Raw genomic sequence first — 21,855 nt, forward strand, 5'->3', positions numbered from 1 at the left:
GAAGATTTTCGCCTCGACACACAGCAGGGAGATGATGTGAAACTGATCTATCTGGGTGGCATTTTCCTCCTTCGGGATCCACACCCCTTCAGCCACTCTCCACTGTTCTGGGATCTTCCCCCTTCTCCAGAAGATTCTCAGGATCTTCCACAGACGCAGCAGGAGTTTGGGGCAGTTCTTGTATACTTTGTATGAGGAGTTGCTTGGTCCTGGAGCCGAGCTTGCCCTTGCTTTGCGGATGACCTCTCTGACTTCCTTTAGTTGCAGCTCTGACATGTCGAACTGCACATCCGGTTCAGGTGGGTCTATTAGGATGTCACACTCTCCCAACTCCTGCTCTCTTTCAGGATCATTATATATCTTCTTCAGATGTTGGTCTTTGTCTTCCTGCGAACAGGCCAGTTTCCCACTGCGCTTCTCCCCCAGCAACTCCTTGGTGAACTTGAAGGGGTTGGTGATAAAGGCAGCACGTTTTCGGGCCCTTTCACGACGCCGTCTCCGATGCCACTCTGCCCGGCGGAGGACCCTGATCTTCTTTCGTAGTATGCACATCAGCTGGGCCAAGCCAATGCGCTCCTCTTCTCCTGCCTCCTTGTATTGGGACTTCAGCGCTTTCATCTCCTGCCTGGATCCTCAATGCTCTTTGGTTCTTCGAGTAAGATGTTTTGGAGTCTTCCTTCTCCTCTTTTCCGAACCGTTCAGCTGCGATACTGACAGTAATTGTTGTCATGGCTTGCAGCTTCCTATCAACCCCTCCCTTCGTCGTTGCCTCCAGAATTTGGTTGACATCTTCATCAAACTGCTTCCACAGTGAAGTCATGTTAGCTGCAGGCCATTTGATCCACCTCCTGTTAGACTTCATGTTAGAGGGATTAGTTTGCAACACTTGGAGGTTCCGGGCACTATGGGGTGACTCCGGGCTTGGCCCCTCCTTCGTCTCACCAGGTTGGACACCTGTGCGTTGTGATGCTCCTGCTCCCACCAAACACTTCATCCTCGCTTGGTGGATCTTCAAGCCGCGATCGTTCTATGTTAATATATGTTCATATTTTATATTACTATTAATATATGTAACTTTTGATTTTGCACAATTTAAAATCTACTTTATATATATATATATTCTTACTGTGATTGTTTTTCTTTCTATATTACCATGTATTTCATTGAACTGCTGCTGCTAAGTTAACAAATGTCACACTTGCCGGCAATAATGAACCTGAACAACAGGAATTCTGCAGATGCTGGAAATTCAAGCAACACACATCAAAGTTGCTGGTGAACGCAGCAGGCCAGGCAGCATCTATAGGAAGAGGTGCAGTCGACGTTTCAGGCCGAGACCCTTCCTCAGAATAATGAACCTGATCTAGATTGCGGAGATGTCGCAGGCGGCAAGCGAATAGGACTACAATATCCATAAAGCAGTGGGGCGAGACCGGTATCACGTGGCTACACTGGCACTCGCAGGCCTGGTGACGTAGAGGTGAAGGGGCAGTTCGTTGCTAGGAGGCGAAGGGCCGGGGCGGAGGCAGACTTCGCGGGTTGTCTGGTGTCTCGGCGGCTGAAGCATGTGGCGAGACCCGCTGCTCAAGGTGAAGGTGGGGACGGGATCGCGCTGTGGAGGGAGGGCGCCCGGTGCAGGGCAGGGAAACCGGGAGGGAGATGGGCTGCGGCCGATGGGCAGTGACATTGGTAAAAATTGGTTTAATATTGTCAGATATGTCGCGGTACGGTGAAAGCTTGTCTTGCATACTGCCCATACAGATCATAAATAAAACACAGCGTATTGAGGCAGAACAAGGTAAAAACAATCACAGAATGCAGAATAAAGTGTTACAGAGAAGGTGCAGTGCAGTGCAAGTAAGGTGCACTTTCATAATGAGGTAGACTGAAGTCGAATCCATCTTAATGTACCTGTGTAAGACCGTTCAGCAGAAGCTGTCCTTCAGCCTGGTGCTACGTGCTTTCAGGCTTTGAGTGTTTTGCCCGGTGGTGGGGGTGGAGTGGGGTCTTTGATTATGCTGGTCGCCTTACAGAGAAGTGTGGTACCAGGACCAGAATCAGGTTTAACATCAATGTCCTGAAATTTGTTGTTTTTGCGGGAGCAGTACAATGTAATACACAACACTAGAGAGAAAAAGAATCTTAATTACGGTAAGTATGTATGATAAATAGGTAAACCTAATAAGCAGTGCAAAAATAAAAATGAAAGTAGTGAGGTAGTGTTCATGGGTTCAGTGTCCATTCAGAAATTGGAGGGCAGAGGGAAAGAAGCTGTTCCTGAATCGTTGAGTGTGTGTCTTCAGGCTCTTGTACCTCCCTCCTTGATGGCAGCAATGAGAAGAGGGCATGTCCTGGGTGATGAGGGTCCTCAATTGATGGATGCTGCCTTACATAGCAGTTTGCATGACACTATTACAGGTCGGGGAGTCTCGGAGTTCGAAGTTCAATTCAGGTGCCATTCTGTAAGGAGTCTGTATATGTCCTTCCTGTGGGATGTGTGAGTTTTCTCTGGGTGCTCTGGTTTCCTGCCACAGTCCAAAGACATACTGAGCAGGTTAGTTGGGACAGTTTCCAATGACCATGATTAGGTTAGGGTTAATCGGGGAGGGATAGCTTGAAGCGCCGGAAGGGCTACTCTGCGCTGTATCACTAAATAAATATAGTTTAAAAGTTCCATTTAATGTATACAGTATGCATCCTGAAAATCTTACTCTCCGCAGACATCATCAAAACAGAAGTAAAACCCCTAAAGAATGAATGAGAGAAAAAAGACATACAAACCTTAAAGCCTCCTGCCCCCTCCCACACACAAGCAGCAAAAACTCTCCCCTTCCCCCACCCCAAATTATTCCAGCAGAAAGCATCAGCATTCCCATGACCCACAATGCCAGCAGCAGCAGCAAAGCCTCCAAGGAGAGACTGTGGTCTACAGTTCCGAAAAAAAACTAACTGTTCACTCCAACATTTCGACATCCTGCGCTGTAGATCAAAGATCCCAGTAGGACCCCGACTGGAAAGGAAAATAGAGACGTTAGAATAGAAGAATTTAACTGTCTTGCTGATGATCTGCACGAAGTTACTCTCTGGTGCTATCTCTGTTAAAAAAAAATGTGTAGAAGGATTTTTTAAAAAGTGCATGACTTTCTTTACAGGTCGTAGTCTCTACATTCACAGTTCTATGTATTTGTAATGTGAGTACATTCTGGAGTTTTGTGTGTTGTTCTCTTGCCCATCTTCGACTTGTGCAAAGGGTTTTAATTGGTACTGCTTCATTATTGTCGTGCCCTCTTCTCGGTCCTCTCATTGGGGTGGAGCTACAGAAGTCTGAAGACTGTCATTCAGTGATTCCGAAACAGCTTCTCCTCCTCCACCGTCATATTTCCGAATCCGAGCAACACACACAAAATGCTGGAGGAGCTCAGCAGGCCAGGCAGCATGTATGGAAAAGAGTACAGCCGAGGTTTTGAGCTGAAACCCTTTGGCAGGACTGGAGAGAAGAAGCTGAGGAGTAGATTTAAAAGGTGGGGGGGGGGAGGGGAGAGAGAAGCACCAGGTGATAGGTGAAACCTGGAGGGGGAGAGGTGAAGTGAAGAGCTGGGAAGTTGATTGGTGAAAGAGACAGAAGGCTGTGGAAGAAAGAAAAGGGGGGAGGCGATGGGCAGGCAAGGAGATAGGTGAGTGAGGGACATGGTGAAGGAGAGGGGGTAGGGGACACTATCGGAAGTTTGAGAAATCATTGTTCGTGCCATCAGGCTGGAGGCTAACCCAAGGGAATATAAGGTGGTGTTCCTCTGACCGAAGTGTGGCCTCATCACAACAGTGGAGGAGGCCCTGGATGGACATATCAGAATGGGAAGTGGAACTAAAATGGGTGGCCACTGGGAGATCCTGGTTTTGCTGGCGGATGGAGTGAAGGTGCTCGACGAAGTGGTCTCCAATCTATGTTGGGTCTCACCGATGTACAGGAGGCTACACCGGGGGCACCAAACACAGAAGATGACCCCAACAGACTCAAAGGTGAAGTGTCGCCTCACCTGGAAGGACTGTTCAGGGCCCTGAATGGTAGAGAGGGAGGAGGTATAGGGGCAGATGTATCACTTGTTCCACTTGCAAGGATAAGTGCCAGGAGGGAAATCAGTGGGTGGTGGGGAAGGACGAATGGGAGTCACATAGGGAGCAGAAAGTGGGGGGGGGGGGGGTAGGGAAAGGATGGCTTGGTGGTAGGATCCCATTGGAGATGGCTTTCTGCAAGGATTGTTCCCTACGTGACTCCCTTGTCCATTCGTCCTTCCCCACTGATCTCCCTCCTGGTACTTATCCTTGCAAGCAGAACATGTGCTACGTCTGCCCCCTCACCTCCCTCACTACTATTCATTGGCCTAAACAGTCCTTCCAGGTGAGGCAACACTTCACCTGTTAGTCTGTTGGTGTCATATATTGTGTCTGGTGCTCCTGTGTGGCCTCCTGTATATCGGTGAGACCTGGTGTAGGTTGGGAGACCGCTTCGCCAAGCACCTACGCTCCGTCCGCCAGAACAAGCAGGATCTCCCAGTGGCCACCCATTTTAATTCCTTTTCCAATTCCCATTCCGATATGGCATCCATGGCCTTCTCTGCTGTCGTGGTGAAGCAACTTAGGTTGGAGGAACAGCACCTTGTATTCCATTTGGGTAGCCTCCAACCCGGTGGCACCAACATCGACTCCTCAAACTTTTAGTAATGTCCCCACCCCCCCACTCCCTCTCCTTCACCATTTTCAATCCCCTTTTCCCTCTCTCACCTCATCTCTTTGCCTGCCCATTGCCTTCCTCTGCTGCTCCTCCCCCCTTTTCTTTCTTCCACGGTCTTCGGTCTCTTTCACTAATCAACTTCCCAGCTCTTCATCCCTCCCCCTTCAGGTTTCACCTAACACCCAGTGTTTTTCTCTCTCCCCTCTCCCCCCCCCCTTTCAAATATACTCCTCAGCTTTTTTTTTCATCGGTCCTGCCGAAAGGCTTCGGCCCGAAACGTCAACTGTTCATTCGTTTCCATAGATGCTGCCTGGCCTGCTGAGTTCCTCCAGCATTTTGTGTGTTGCTGGGATTTCCAGCATCTGCACATTTTCTCTTGTTTGTGATTAGATTTCTGAATGTTGTTCCTTTTTTTGCATCATTTATTATCTTTGTAATTCTCAGTAATTTTGTCTCTACCTTGTACTGCTGCTGCAAAAGAACAAATTTCACCACATATAGGTTAGTGATAATAAATCTGATTCTGCCACATGTGCCAAGATACAGTAAAATTCTTACCTGCCTTCCAGATCAATCGTTCATCAATGGAGTGCAAAAGAAAACAGACTATAGTGTTACAGCAACAGAGCAAAATGCAGTGCGGATAGACAAGGGCCACAGTCAGGTAGATTAGAAGTTCGAGACTTTATCTTTTATCGTCTGAGATTCTGATAACAGTGGAGTAGAAGCTGTCCTTGTGTCTGGCTGTTTCTGTTTTCAGAGTTTTGTATCTTCCACTTGACCGGTGAGGGGGAGAAAGAGAGAATGAAGTTCGAGTTTATTGTTGTCTGACTGTACATAGATAGAACCAAACAAAACAAAATTCCTTTGGACTATGGTGCACACATGGCTTGTTAAACGAAGTACTATCACAAATAAGTTAATAAAATGTGATTCAAAATGTATGTATTGCGCAGGTAAACAGTATGGTAAATTGTTCATGTTCTAGTGGCGAGACCTCTGGTGGCAGGGTATTCATTAGTCTCACAGACTGTGGGAACAAGCTGTTACCTAGTTTAGCAGTCCTAGTCCTGATGCTCTTGTACCTCCTTCCTGATGGTAGTGGGTCAGTGATTGTGGGATTGGTGGTAGGGATCCTCAACAATACTTCAAGTCCTTTGTATACAAGACTCCCGGTAAATGTCACAAATAGGGATGAAGGACACCCTGTTGATCCTCTTGGTGGTTTTTTGCTGCGACTGGATTGGGAGAGTCCCTGATTATGTTGGTGCTTTCCTGAGCCAGTGGGAAGTGTAGACATAGTCCATGGAGGGGTATCTGTTTTCAGTGATGGACTAAGTTGTGGTTCTTGCTGTCTTGGACGGAACAGCTGACATACCAAGCTGTGATGTACCTGGACAGGCTGCACTATCTGGTGCATCTGTAAATGTTGGTGAAGGTTATTTGGACTTTCTTTATAGATCATTCTATATGTTCATAGTATTACCTTTCCTATGCATTTGCTCTGTTTTGTATAAAGGGCACCAATCTCTGAGTCATGCAAACCTTACAGTGTTTGTGGAGCTTTTACTTTTAAAGACTAAAGATCATTAATCCTCCCCCTTCCCCCTCTCCTAGTTTCACCTATCACCTGCCACCTTGTGCTTGGGTCTTGGCCCAAAACATCAACTGTTTACTCTTTTCCATAGATGCTGCCTAGCCAGCTGAGTTCCTGCAGTATTTTGTGTGTGATGATGATCTTTATTTGTTGCAAGCACATTGAAATACATTGCGAAATGGGTTCTTTGTGTCAATGACCTGCAGTCCAAGGATGTGTGTGAGACAGGCTGCAAGCGTCTGGCATCGAGAGTGACGTAGTTAATTCAGAAACAAAGGTTCTGAACTTAAAGAGGGGTAACTTTGAAGGTATGAGACGTGAATTAGCTAAGATAGACTGGCAAATGACACTTAAAGGATTGACGGTGGATATGCAATGGCAAGCATTTAAAGGTTGCATGGATGAACTACAACAATTGTTCATCCCAGTTTGGCAAAAGAATAAATCAAGGAAGGTAGTGCACCCGTGGCTGACAAGAGAAATTAGGGATAGTATCAATTCCAAAGAAGAAGCATACAAGTTAGCCAGAGAAAGTGGCTCACCTGAGGACTGGGAGAAATTCAGAGTTCAGCAGAGGAGGACAAAGGCCTTAATTAGGAAGGGGAAAAAAGATTATGAGAGAAAACTGGCAGGGAACATAAAAACGGACTGTAAAAGCTTTTATAGATATGTAAAAAGGAAAAGACTGGTAAAGACAAATGTAGGTCCCCTACAGACAGAAACAGGTGAATTGATTATGGGGACCAAGGACATGGCAGACCAATTGAATAATTACTTTGGTTCTGTCTTCACTAAGGAGGACATAAATAATCTTCCAGAAATAGTAGGGGACAGAGGGTCCAGTGAGATGGAGGAACTGAGCGAAATACATGTTAGTAGGGAAGTGGTGTTAGGTAAATTGAAGGGATTGAAGGCAGATAAATCCCCAGGGCCAGATGCTCTGCATCCTGGAGTGCTTAAGGAAGTAGCCCAAGAAATAGTGGATGCATTAGTGATAATTTTTCAAAACTCGTTAGATTCTGGACTAGTTCCTGAGGATTCGAGGGTGGCTAATGTAACCCCACTTTTTAAAAAAGGAGGGAGAGAGAAACCGGGGAAATATAGACTGGTTAGCCTAACGTCGGTGGTGGGGAAACTGCTGGAGTCAGTTATCAAGGATGTGATAACAGCACATTTGGAAAGCGGTGAAATGATCGGACAAAGTCAGCATAGATTTGTGAAAGGAAAATCATGTCTGACGAATCTCATAGAATTTTTTGAGGATGTAACTAGTAGAGTGGATAGGGGAGAACCAGTGGATGTGGTATATTTGGATTTTCAAAAGGCTTTTGACAAGGTCCCACACAGGAGATTAGTGTGCAAACTTAAAGCACACGGTATTGGGGGTAAGGTATTGGTGTGGGTGGAGAATTGGTTAGCAGACAGGAAGCAAAGAGTGGGAATAAAAGGGACCTTTTCAGAATGGCAGGCGGTGGCTAGTGGGGTACCACAAGGCTCAGTGCTGGGACCCCAGTTGTTTACAATATATATTAATGACTTGGATGAGGGAATTAAATGCAGCATCTCCAAGTTTGCGGATGACACGAAGCTGGGTGGCAGTGTTAGCTGTGAGGAGGATGCTAAGAGGATGCAGAGTGACTTGGATAGGTTGGGTGAGTGGGCAAATTCATGGCAGATGCAATTTAATGTGGATAAGTGTGAAGTTATCCACTTTGGTGGCAAAAATAGGAAAACAGATTATTATCTGAATGGTGGCCGATTAGGAAAAGGGGAGGTGCAACGAGACCTGGGTGTCATTATAGACCAGTCATTGAAAGTGTGCATGCAGGTACAGCAGGCGGTGAAAAAGGCGAATGGTATGCTGGCATTTATAGCGAGAGGATTCGAGTACAGGAGCAGGGAGGTACTACTGCAGTTGTACAAGGCCTTGGTGAGACCACACCTGGAGTATTGTGTGCAGTTTTGGTCCCCTAATCTGAGGAAAGACATCCTTGCCATAGAGGGAGTACAAAGAAGGTTCACCAGATTGATTCCTGGGATGGCAGGACTTTCATATGAAGAAAGACTGGATGAACTGGGCTTGTACTCGTTGGAATTTAGAAGATTGAGGGGGGATCTGATTGAAACGTATAAGATCCTAAAGGGATTGGACAGGCTAGATGCAGGAAGATTGTTCCCGATGTTGGGGAAGTCCAGAACGAGGGGCCACCGTTTGAGGATAGAGGGGAAGCCTTTTAGGACCGAGATTAGGAAAAACTTCACACAGAGAGTGGTGAATCTGTGGAATTCTCTGCCACAGGAAACAGTTGAGGCCAGTTCATTGGCTATGTTTAAGAGGGAGTTAGATATGGCCCTTGTGGCTGCAGGGATCAGGGGGTATGGAGGGAAGGCTGGGGCGGGGTTCTGAGTTGGATGATCAGCCATGATCATAATAAATGGCGGTGCAGGCTCGAAGGGCCGAATGGCCTACTCCTGCACCTATTTTCTATGTTTCTATGTTTCTATATAGTATACTCACAACTAACTCTGTCCACTATGGGGCATATGCCCTTGATGACTGTTAGCAGCCACAGTCTGAGATGCAGTTCTTCCCCCGCAAAGACTTGCGCAAAGCTCCATTGCGTGTACTCCTGCAGCCTGGAATGTTCCAGTTCAAAGTACATTTGTTATCACAGTATGTATGCAGTATACAACCCTTGCACACAGACAGCTATGAAACAAAGAAAAACCATGGAACCAATCCGTGCAACGAGAAACATCAAACATCATACGTGCAAAAAACCATGCAAACAGCAACAGAAAAACTTGAAAATACAGGATATAAAACGCAAAATGCATATTTTGGTACAGGTAAGATCAGTGTTCATTATCTGCAGGAGTAATGAAAAAAGCAACCAGAACTAGGACACATCATAAAAATGGAATTGGAGTCCAAATCTACAATCCACAGTGATTAAACCTTGCTCAGGCTCCGTCCGCCGACAGCATCGTGGGAGAAAAAGATCACTCAAATGCAAAAACCTTGGGAGCAACGAGCGAAAGCCGGCCACATGCCGCCACCTTTTCCGGCAGCAGCAAGCCAGGGGCTGGTAGACGGTGCTGAACACCCACCTCGATTATTTCAGTCTTCCTCGGCGCTTTGATTGGCGAGAGATGGAGTCGCAAGTGGCTCCAGGCTTCCTGGCCTCTGTGCTGCTTGCTTTGGTTGCAGCCTTGTGGAACCCCAAAGCGCTAGATTGTCCGATCGGTCCAAGATCTCACCACCAGAATGTTGATTACAGGCTCTAACAGTAGCAGAACCATATCTGAAATAAAATCAAGATGTGAAGGCAGTGAAAGGAATTGCTTCGTGACCCGTCTTGAGGACGTCGCCTTTGATAGTGTTGCTCGCTGGCTCCATCTTCTTCCCGCAGTTGGACACCTCGAACTGGAAGACGTGCAAATTTTCAGCAGAATGGAGTGTGGTTTCACTGAATTAATAATCCTTCAGCAGCACTTAATGTCTGTCTTAGTCGGCACCCAGTAGGTCAGCGCTACCCCAGTTACTCAGCTGCTTTGGGTGAACCGCGAGTGGGACCTCTGGAAACCTTTAGAGAGACACAGCAGGACAGAAGAGGCCATTCAGCCCATCTAGTCTGTACCAGGCTGTTATTCTGACTAGTCACATTGACCTGCACCTGGACTATAGCCAAACTTCTCTTAAATGTTAAATTCAAACACGTATTCACCACTTTCACTGGTAGCTCATTCCACTCACACTTCCCCCTGATTGAAGAAATTCCCCATTGTGTTCACCTTAAATATTTAACCTTTCACCCTTAACCTATGATCTCCAGTTCCAGTCTCACCCAACCTTAGTGGAAAAAGTCTGCTTGAATTTACCCTATCTATACCCCTCATAATTTTGTATCATTCTCTATATACAGTGTAATATGGCGTGGGAGATCGGGGTCTTTCCGTAACTGTGATTGTTCTTGGCAAATTTTTCTACAGAAGTGGCTTGTCATTGCGGCCTTTTGGGTGGCTTTACGAGACGGGTGACCCCAGCCGTTATGAATACTCTTCAGAGATTGTCTGCCTGTTGTCAGTGGTTGCATAACCAGCACTTGTGATCTGCACCAGCTACTCATACGATCATCCACTGTCTACTCCCATGGCTTCACGTGATCACGATCTCCATGGTGCCTCTTATTTTGTATACCAATATCAAATCTCCACACTTGTTCCTACGCTCCAGGGAGTAAAGTCCTAACCTATTAAACTCAGACCTCCTTTTCAGACATATGGTTCAGAGAGGTAGTTGACAATCTCAGCCTCGGCACAGCTGTCCTGAGGGCAGTATGTGTCAAGTCAAGTTTATTGTAATATGTACAAATACAGGTACGGTATATACTATGTAAAACTTAGTTGGAGCAGATCCCAGGCACGCAACATTAGAGACACAATATTCAAAAGAAACACTTACTGAAAATTAAACAGTAATTATACTTTTGTTCAAGATTGTGCCTGCATACAACACTCCTTCAGTCAACATCTTCTGGACAGATTGTGGAACCATGTATTTCACTTATTTTATGTCTTTTACATAGAAACATAGAAAATAGGTGCAGGAGTAGGCCATTCAGCCCTTCGAGCCTGCACCGCCATTTATTATGATCATGGCTGATCATCCAACTCAGAACCCCGCCCCAGCCTTCCCTCCATACCCCTGATCCCTTTAGCCACAAGGGCCATATCTAACTCCCTCTTAAATATAGCCAATGAACTGGCCTCAACTGTTTCCTGTGGCACAGAATTTCACAGATTCACCACTCTCTGTGTGAAGAAGTTTTTTCTCGTCTCGGTCCTAAAAGGCTTCCCCTTTATCCTCAAACTGTGACCCCTCATTCTGGACTTCCCCAACATCGGGAACAATCTTCCTGCATTCTGCCTGTCCAATCCCTTTAGGATTTTATACGTTTCAATCAGATCCCCCCTCAATCTTCTAAATTCCAGAGAGTATAAGACTAGTCGATCCAGTCTTTCATCATATGAAAGTCCTGCCATCCTAGGAATCAATCTGGTGAACCGTCTTTGTACTCCCTCTATGGCAAGAATGTCTTTCCTCAGATTAGGGGACCAAAACTGCACACAGTACTCCAGGTGTGGTCTCACCAAGGCCTTGTACAACTGCAGTAGTATCTCCCTGCTCCTGTACTCGAATCCTCTTGCTATGAATGTCAGCATACCATTCGCCTTTTTCACCGCCTGCTGTACCTGCATGCCCACTTTCAATGACTGGTGTATAATGACACCCGGGTCTCGTTGCACCTCCCCTTTTCCTAATTGGTCACCATTCAAATAATAATCTGTTTTCCTGTTTTTGCCACCAAAGTGGATAACTTCTCATTTATCCACATTAAATTGCATCTGCCATGAATTTGCCCACTCACCTAACCTATCCAAGTCACCCTGCATCCTCTTAGTATCCTCCTCACAGCTAACACTGCCACCCAGCTTCGTGTCATCACAAACTTGGAGATGCTGCATTTAATTCCCTCATCTAAGTCATTAATATATATTGTAAACAACTGGGGTCCCAGCACTGAGCCTTGCGGTACCCCACTAGTCACTGCCTGCCATTCTGAAAAGGTCCCTTTTATTCCCACTCTTTGCTTCCTGTCTGCCAATCAATTCTCTATCCACATCAATACCCTACCCCCAATACCGTGTGCTTTAAGTTTGCCCACTAATCTCCTGTGTGGGACCTTGTCAAAAGCCTTTTGAAAATCCAAATATACCACATCCACTGGTTCTCCCCATCTACTCTACTAGTTACATTCTCAAAAAATTCTATGAGATTCGTCAGACGTGATTTTCCTTTCACAAATCCATGCTGACTTTGTCCGATCATTTCACCGTTTTCCAAATGTGCTGTAATCACATCTTTGATAACTGACTCTAGCATTTTCCCCACCACCGACGTTAGGCTAACCGGTCTATAATTCCCCGGTTTCTCTCTCCCTCCTTTTTTAAAAAGCGGGGTTACATTAGCCATCCTCCAACCCTCAGGAACTAGTCCAGAATCTAAAGAGTTTTGAAAAATTATCACTAATGCATCCACTATTTCTTGGGCTACTTCCTTAAGCACTCTGGGATGCAGACCATCTGGCCCTGGGGATTTATCTGCCTTTAGTCCCTTCAATTTACCTAACACCACTTACCTACTAACATGTATTTCCCTCAGTTCCTCCATCTCACTGGACCCTCTGTCACCTACTATTTCCGGAAGATTATTTATGTCCTCCTTAGTGAAGACAGAACCAAAGTAGTTATTCAATTGGTCTGCCATGACCTTGCTCCCCATAATCGATTCACCTGTTTCTGTCTGAGGGGACCTACATTTGTCTTAACCAATCTTTTTCTTTTCACATATCTATAAAAGCTTTTACAGTCAGTTTTTATGTTCCCTGCCAGTTTTCTCTCATAATCTTTTTTCCCTTTCCTAATTAAGCCCTTTGTCCTCTTCTGCTGGAGTCTGAATTTCTCCCAGTCCTCAGGTGAGCCACTTTTTCTGGCTAATTTGTATGCTTCTTCTTTGGAATTGATACTATCCCTAATTTCCCTTGTCAGCCACGGGTGCACTACCTTCCCTGATTTATTCTTTTGCCAAACTGGGATGAACAATTGTCGTAGTTCATCCATGCGATCTTTAAATGCTTGCCATTGCATATCCACCGTCAATCCTTTAAGTGCCCTTTTACATTTGTTTTTTGTCTTGGATATAATTCTAGAACTGCTGGAGCCTGTGATTTACTCTTTAGAGATCATTTGGGTGTTTCAGTGAATTGAATTGACTTTATTACTTACATCCGTCATATACATTTGTAAAAATCATTACGTTATGTCTCTGTTCAACTGTGCAATTATAGTAATTTATAATAAGTATGTACAACAGCATAGTCAATATAACATAGAAATACAGTTGCGTCAGCATGAATTAATCAGTCTGATGGCCTGGTGGAAGAAGCTGTCCCGGAGCCTGTTGGTCCTGGCTTTTATGCTGTGGTACCACTTCCCGGATGGTAGCAGCTGGAACAGTTTGTGGTTGGGGTGACTCGGGTCCCCAGTGATCCTTTGGGCCCTTTTAACACACCTATCTGTGTAAATGTCCTGAATAGTGGGATGTTCACATCTACAGATGCGCTGGGCTGTCCGCACCACTCTCCGCAGAGTCCTGCGATTGAGGGAGGTACAGTTCCCATACCAGGCAGTGATACGGCCAGTCAGGATGCTCTCAATCGTGCCCTTGTAGAAAGATCTTAGAATATGGGGTCTCATACCAAACTTCTTCAACCTTCTGAGGTGCAAGAGGTGCTGTTGTGCCTTTTCCACCAACATCCGGTATGTACAGACCACGTGAGATCCTCGGTGATGTTTATGCCGAGAAGCTTAAAGCTATTCACCCTCCCAACCCCAGATCCATTGACGTCTATTGGGGTTAGCCTGTCTCCATTCCTCCTGTAGTCCACAACCAGCTCCTTTGTTTTTGTGACATTGAGGGAGAGGTTGTTTTCTTGACACCACTGTGTCAGGGTGATGACTTCCTTTCTGCAGGCTGCCTCGTTATTATTTGAGATTAGGCCAATCAGTGTAGCGTCGTCAGCCAATTTAATTAGCAGATTGGAGCTGTGGGTGGCGACACAGTCATGGGTATGTAGAGAGTAAAGGAGGGGGCACCTGTGTTGAGGAGAAGAGGTGCTCTATAGTCTCCGAGAGGATTCCAGGAGGCAGAGACAGCATGCATGAACTTAATTGTGAGAAGGCTATGGGAAGGGGTGCAAGCCAATGTTTGACTCCATTTTGCCAATTAAAGCTTCCATTTTGCTGATTAAGCAATGAGGGGGATTGAAACATTGAGATGAATGCGGAGGTTTGGAGTTCGTTTGGGTGCTTTAGCGCTCCGCAGTATCCGAGAGGATTCCGGGAGGCAGAGGCAGTGTATGTGAACCTCATGGCGAGCGGGCTACGGGATGGGTCGCAAGCCGATTGAAGCAGTGAGGGATATTGAAACATTGAGGCAAATGTGGAAGGTGAGAGGCAGCTGCCTGCCTTTTGATCGCTGGGGATTACTCTGTTGTGGAGAGGGGAGAGCCTGCTGCTGTGCCCAGAGAATGTTACCCAGGTTTTCTGCATTTTGGATATGGACTTTTACTAGAGACTTTTTTCAGTCTTACAGTTTTTCATATTCTGTGTTTTTCACCCCATCTTTCTTTTTTTTTGTTAGGGGAGGAGGATTTTGGGGTGTCATACGGGAGGTGGCTGGGAACGGACCCAAGTGCAAGACACAGACACTGAAGTACTAGGGACAGGACTAGGATACAGGGCAATGGCAAGGACATGGACAGGAAAACCAGGAACCTGGAACAGGACTGGACAAGAGAGCTAGGAGCCCGGGCTTGGACTCCGAGCCAGAGACTGGACAAGGACCCAGTACCTGGGTCTTGTCTCTGGCTCGGACCCCAGAACAAGGCAAGGGTGAGGCTTGGCAGGCAGGCAGGATGAGGCTGGAGTCTTCAGGCTTGAGGCTAGAGGCGAGGCTTGGCAGGAGGCTGGATGGACTCCGAGCCAGAGACTGGACAAGGACCCAGTACCTGGGTCTTGCCTCTGGCTCGGACCCCAGAACTAGGCAAAGACAAGGCTTGGCAAGCAGGCAGGACGAGGCTGGAGTCTTCAGGCTTGAGGCTAGGCAGGATCCTCCTGGGCAGGGCGCGGATCACCACCCGACAGAGGCAAGGAACAGGAAGGGACAGAACCAACCGCAGGTAACGGCAAGACAGCCTGGCTTACCCAACGGAGGCAAGGGACAGGAAGGGAGCTAGGTACAGGGTGGCTCCAGGACAAGACTGCAGGCGAGATGAGGTGAGAGTTACCAGCAAGACAAGGCAGGGCGAGACGAGAACTTCAGGTGGGGCGAGATTTACCGGCAAGACAAGGCAGGGCTTCAGGCGAGGAAGGAATACAAGGAGTAAGGACAAGAACAATCCAGCAGCCACGCCCTGGTCTCTGAAGGTATTTATGCAGCCAGCCCCTACGAGTATCAGCTGACTCAATTAGAGCTCAACAAGCCAGAAACAGGGTAGACAGGAAAACCTGGAGCAGGGGTCAAGGGACCGCACCGTGAACCGGAATACAGACTCACGGACCGGACCATGACGGGGTCGATATGCCCGTTCTGTTTTGTTCATTTTTTGTGCGGGAAGAGGGATTTGGGGGTTGGTGATCATGCTGCCTTTCTTTTCTTTCTTGGTTTTTTGCCTACCTGGAGAAAAAGAATTTCAGAGTTGTATATTTTGATAATAAATGAACTTTAAACCTTTGAAGAAAACACAATCAAAACTAAGCAGAACAAAGACCATTGTAGTTCAGTTTTGGGTGCCTTGCTATATGAAAGATGTTATTAAAAATGTGCAGAAAAGGTTTACGAGGATGTTACCAGGACTTGAAGGTTGAGTTCTATGGAGAGGTTAGATAGATCAGGACTTTATTGATCTATAAGAGTCTATGAAGTGATCTCATAGCAGTGTATAAAATCAAGAGGGGCATTAATAGGGTGAATGCATACAGTCTTTTTATCCCAGGATTGGGGAATTAAATACTAGAGGCCATGGGTTTAAGGTGAAAGGGGAACAGCTCAACGTTCTGAGTGGGCCAATACTAGGAAAATTAAAATCTCCCGCTAATATACCCCTGGTAATTTTACAACTTTGGTTGGTGGGGTGGACTTTCTCCTGCTGTGAGTCCTGACCCTTCTTAGTCTAGTTGAAACCCTCCCGTGCACCACAATGGCAAATTTACCTGCAAAGATATAGGTTCCTGTCTGATTGACGTGCAACCTGTCCCTCTCGTACAGGTTACCTCTACCTCAGAAGAGAGCCCAATGATCCAGGAACCTGAATCATTGTCCCTGTACCAGCTCCTCAGCCACAAATTTATCTACATAGAACAGTATGGCACAGTACAGGCCCTCTGGCCCATGATGTTGTGCTGAGCTTTTCACCTACTCTAAGATGAATCTAAACCTTCCCTCTCACATGGCTGTCAATTTTCTATCATCCATGTACCTATCTATGGGTCTCTTAAATGCCTTTAATGTACCTGCCTCTGCCATTATTGACCTCACTGGCACGTAGCACTGGGAGTAATTGAGAGCTCACCACACTCAAGGTCCTGCTTACCTAACTCCCTATATTCATTCTTTAGGTAATCCCTCATTCTGCCTACTGTATGATGTTTGTACCAACAAGTACAGCAGCCTCTGGCCTTTCATTCCCCCCACCCCCTGTGAAATCTCTGCAGCTGCTCAGCGAGCACCGGAAATGTAGAATTTGTACTTGGCAGAAATGGCCAGTATCAGGAGCTGGCAGAAGTTCAAAGAGGTCACCTCGACCTACCTTAAATTGAGCACACAATAACCCCACAAGCAGAGAAATTCTTACTTGCCCCAAGCAGCTTTCTGTTCTGGGAGGCACTAACATAATGGCCTGGAAAGTAGGAAGAAACCGTGCTGTAAATATCTTTGAAATTAGAAAGATCTTGGAAACTTATTTTGTAAAGAGTTTTTTTGAGGCCCTCCATTGCTTGGGGTTGACCATGGATGTTGTCTCCTAGCTGTCTAAGTGATGCACGAGTTAGGGCAGTACGATATGGAGAGCAAGTTTTGCCCATGTCGGAGGATCCCTGTCTCTACAGAGCTGGTGAATCCAAAGGAACGGCAGAGAGCAATAAAGCTTGGCACCAGTAGCATCACAGAAGTTGCCGGTCAACATTGAACTCAATGTAGGACTGCCTTAGGGACTCCAGCTCCAGATTTTTCCCCCTGTGTTTATTCCCAAAGTCTTCCCCATGAGTGGGTATAGGGGCAAGGCAGCTGAAGTTTGAGATCAGAGTTTTCCACCGATGATGAGTCCCATCTGTTTGAAGCGACTGGTTGTAAGGTGCCAGTAACCCACCTTTGCCCCTTCTTCTGTCAGTAGAAATGGTTCCACTGGGCTTAATAGCTAAGCTCCATGATGGCTTATTCGGAGTGGCTTAGTTGCTAAATCGGAGCAAGAGGCTGAGAGTGAAGGAGTACGGAATCTCGGAGAGAAGTCATTTTTTTACACTGCTCACGGAAAAGAAGCTAGACTGCGCAGGCACGTGATGCAGAGTGCCAAAGGTTTAAAAAAAAGACCACCACATACAGCGGGCAGTGTTGAGAACGGGCAGCGCAGTGGGAGGGAGCAGAGTAGGACAGCTTTGGCTCAACAGGCAGAGGCGAGGGTAGGTTCCGGTAAGTTTTGTTTGTTTAGAGTAGAAGGAGTGCCAGGCAGGATGTTGGAATGCTCCTCTTGCAGGATGTGGGAAGTCAGGGAGACCGGAGGTCTCCCTGACAATGACCATGCAAGAAGTACATCCAGCTGCAGCTCCTAACCGCGTTAGGGAACTGGAGCAGGAGCTGGATGACCTCCGGATCATTTGGGAGAATGAGGTGTTTATAGATAGTAGCTACAGGGAGGTAGTTACGCCAAAGGAGCAGCACATAGGTAATTGGGTTACCGTCAGGTGAGGGAAGGGGAAAGGGCAGACAGAGCAGGGTTCCCCTGTGGCTAAACTCCCCTCAACAACAAGTATACTGATTTGGATACTGTTGGGGGGTTGACTTAACTGGGACAAGCTGCAGCAGTCGGATCTCTGGCACTGAGTCTGGTTCTGCAGTGCAGAAGGGAGGGTGGAAGAGGAGAGCGGTAGTGATAGGGGACTCGATAGTTAGAGGTACAGAAAGGAGGTTCTGTGCTCATGACAGACTCCCGGATGGTTTGTTGCCTCCTGGGTGCCAGGGTCAGAGATATCTCTGATCGCGTGCACAGCATTCTGAAATGGGAGGGTGATCAGCCAGATGTCCTGGTACACATCGGTACCAATGATGTAGGAAGAAAGAGTGAGGAGGTCCTGAAGAGTGAGTATAGAGAGCCTGGTGGGAAGTTAAAAAGCAGGACCTCCAGGGTGGTAATCTCAGGATTGCTACCTGTGCCAGGTGCCAGTGAGGGTAAGAATAGGATGCTCTGGAGGATGAACAAGTTGCTGAGGAACTGGTGTAGGGGGCAGGGTTTCAGATTTCAGGATCATTGGGACCTCTTCTGGGACAGGTGGGACCTGTACAAGAGAGACGGGTTACACCTGAACTACAAGGGGACCAATATCCTTGCAGGGAGGTTTGTTAGTGCTTTTGGGGAGGGTTTAAACTAGATTTGCAGGGGGATGGGAACCAGAGTGCCAGAGCAGATAGTGGAGCGGGGGTGAAAATAAATGATGTTAAAAGTTCATGCAAAGTCACAAACAGAAGGGTTGTGTGTGGTGGTAATAATCTTCTGAGGTGTGTCTGTTTCAATGCAAGGAGTATTGTGGGGAAGGCTGACAAGCTGAGGGTGTGGATTGACACATGGATTTATGACGTTATACCCATTAGTGAAACTTGGCTACAGGAGGGGCAGGACTGGCAGCTTAATGTTCCAGGGTTCCGATGTTTCAGGCGTAATAGAGGTAGAGGAATGAAGGGTGGGGGGTGGTAGCATTGCTAGTCAGGGAAAATGTTACAGCAGAGCTCAGGCAGGACAGATTAGAGGGCTTGTCTACCGAGGCTATATGGGTGGAGCTGAGAAACAGGAAAGGTACGACTACATTAATCAGGTTGTATTATAGACTACCCAATAGTCAGCAAGAATTGAGGAGCAAATCTGCAGAGAGATAGCAGACAACTGCAGGAAACATAAAGTTGTGATGGTAGGGGATTTTAATTTTCCACATATTGATTGGGACTCCCATACTGTTAAAGGTCTAGACAGGTTAGAGTTTGTAAAATGTGTTCAGGAAAGTTTTCTAAATCAATACATAGAGGTACCAACTAGAGGGGATGCAATATTAGATCTCCTATTAACAAACGAGTTAGGACAGGTGACAGAAGTGTGTGTAGGGGAACACTTTGGTTCCAGTGATCATAACACCATTAGTTTCAACCTGATCATGGATAAAGATAGATCTGGTCCTCGGTTTGAGGTTCTAAACTGGAAAAAGGCCAAATTTGAAGAAATGAGGAATGATCTAAAAAGCGTGGATTGGGACAGGTTGTTCTCTGGTAAGAATGTGATTGGTAAGTGGGAGGCCTTCAAAGGAGAAATTTTGAGAGTGCAGAGATTGTATGTTCCTGTCAGGATTAAAGGCAAAGTGAATAAGAATAAGGAACCTTGGTTCTCAAGGGATATTGCAACTTTGATAAAGAAGAAGAGAGAGATATATGACATGTATAGGAAACGGGGAGCAAATAAGGTGCTTGAGGAGTATAAAAATTGCAAAAAAACTTAAGAAATCAGGAGGGCTAAAAGAAGACATGAGGTTGCTTTGGCAGTCAAGGTGAAGGATAATCCAAAGAGCTTCTACAGGTATATTAAGAGTAAAAGGATAGTAAGAGATAAAATTAGTGCTCTTGAAGATCAGAGTGGTTGGCTATGTATGGAACCAAAAGAAATGGGGGAGATCTTAAATAGGTTTTTTGTATCTGTATTTACTAAAGAAACTGGCATGGAAACAATGGAAATAAGGCAAACAAGTAGTGAGGTCATGGAACCTATACAGATTGAAGAGGAGAAGGTGCTTGCTATCTTGAGGTAAATCAGAGTAGATAAATCCCCGGGACCTGACAGGGTATTCCCTCGGACCTTGAAGGAGACTAGTGTTGAAATTGCAGGGGCCCTGGCAGATATATTTAAAATGTCGGTACAGGTTTCCCCCGCCATCCGAAGGTAGAGCGTTCCTATGAAACGATTTGTAAGCCGAGATGTCGTAAAGCGAAGAAGCAATTACCATTTATTTATATGGGAAAATTTTGTGAGCGTTCTCAGACCCAAAAATAACCTACCAAATCATGCCAAATAACACATAAAACCTAAAATAACAGTAACATATGGTAAAAGCAGGAATGATATGATAAATACACAGCCTATATAAAGTAGAAATACTTTTCCACAATCATTACTGAACTGTTCTCCATAGCGAAAATCTCATGCAAGTGTCGTCGGCAGAAAATCTCACGCAAGCGCTGTTGGCAAAAACCTGGCGCAAGCGCTCTCCAGTAACCTTTAAGCTATGAAGCTGCCAAATCATACCAAATAACACGTAAAAATACACAGCCTGTATAAAGTAGAAATACTTTTCCACAATCATTACTGCACTGCTCTCTGTAATGAAAATCTCGCGCAAGCGCTGTCGGCAGAAAATCTCACGCAACCGCTGTTGGCAAAAACACGCGCAAGCGCTCTCCAGTAACCTTTAAGCTATGAAGCTGCCAAATCATACCAAATAACACGTAAAAATACACAGCCTGTATAAAGTAGAAATAATGTATGCACAGTGTAGTATCACTTACTGGAATTGGGAAGACAACGCAGAGCGCACTGATGATGGTGTGTTCGGCTGAGTCGTCGGAGTTTGGGTGGTGCCGTGGCCCCCACCCTCCAGGCCGCCGACAGATACTGAACCGCGAAGCACGCAGGGGTCCAGCGGTAGCCGGGAGGCATCCAGCACATCATTAAGAAAAAAAGCTGAAATAAACATGCTAATTAATTAGGTGCTGCCTGGCACGTAATTGTCGGCCCAGATCATTGCCGATTGCATCGCCTTTGATCTGGGTGGACATTTAAGTGTGGGGCGGCACCTAATTAATTAGCATGTTTATTTTGGCTTTTTTCTTAAAGATGTGCTGTGTGCCTCCCGGCTCCTGCTGCATTCTCCGCAAATCGGTACAGTATCTGTTCACGGCCTGGGTGTTGGGGTGGTGGGACACTGGGGTGTCATCTTGTCGTCTGTTTCCATTAGAGCAGGCAGCTCATCTTCTATGACTTTCTGCTTCGATGTCGAAGGTCGAGGTTCGTCGTCTGCTGTGGCTGATGTGGAAGGCTTGCTTGACTGCTGAGCCTCGCGCATTTTTCTATCACACAGTTCTTTGTAAGGACTCAAACCATGCTGCAAATATCTCCTAAACCTACGTACCCTTTCAAAATTAAAGTCGTACTTATCATTGCAGAGAAAATCTCACGCAGTTGCTTCACGTTCAGTTCTCTACTGCATTTGGTTTCGATTGTTATCCTTTCCTCTTCCAATTGCATCAGCTCTTCATCTATCAGTTCTTGGTCATGGGATGCCAAAACCTTTTCAACATCATGTTCGTCAGCTTCCACAAGCCAAACTCACTTTGTCCTTACTTCGTTCACCACGATCGAAATGCTTAATTATGTCTAGTTTTACGCTAAGTGTAACACCCTTACGAGCTCTTTCAGGCTTTTCTGACACCATAGAACTCATCTTGCAAATGGCTGCTCGGGGCGTGTGCTGATTTTTTTTGCGCACTGTAGTTTTTATTGCGCGCTGCTTTTTTTTGTAACAGTGAAAACACCTTCTGAAAGCGAAAACAGGGTACTAATGTATGTCTTTCGTAACAGTGAGGTTTCGTAAAGCA

At 46.2% G+C, this 21,855-nt stretch overlaps 1 protein-coding gene across 3 annotated transcripts in view; it reads left to right on the plus strand.

The window, feature by feature from the left end:
* The first annotated feature begins 1,461 nt into the window (after positions 1-1,461).
* The window catches only part of adck5 (aarF domain containing kinase 5), a 126,102-nt gene continuing 105,708 nt past the window's right edge, over positions 1,462-21,855 (plus strand). For 2 of the 3 annotated variants that reach the window (XM_063044658.1, XM_063044656.1), the window contains exon 1: positions 1,507-1,595. In XM_063044658.1, the coding sequence (XP_062900728.1) occupies positions 1,566-1,595 (30 nt within the window). In that variant the 5' untranslated portion in view covers positions 1,507-1,565. Of the gene's footprint in view, positions 1,596-21,855 lie in introns of all 3 variants that reach the window. The other variant, XM_063044657.1, reaches the window with a different exon arrangement.

This window comes from Mobula hypostoma, chromosome 3 (genome assembly GCF_963921235.1).
Source record: "Mobula hypostoma chromosome 3, sMobHyp1.1, whole genome shotgun sequence".
Taxonomy (NCBI): Eukaryota; Metazoa; Chordata; class Chondrichthyes; order Myliobatiformes; family Myliobatidae; genus Mobula; species Mobula hypostoma.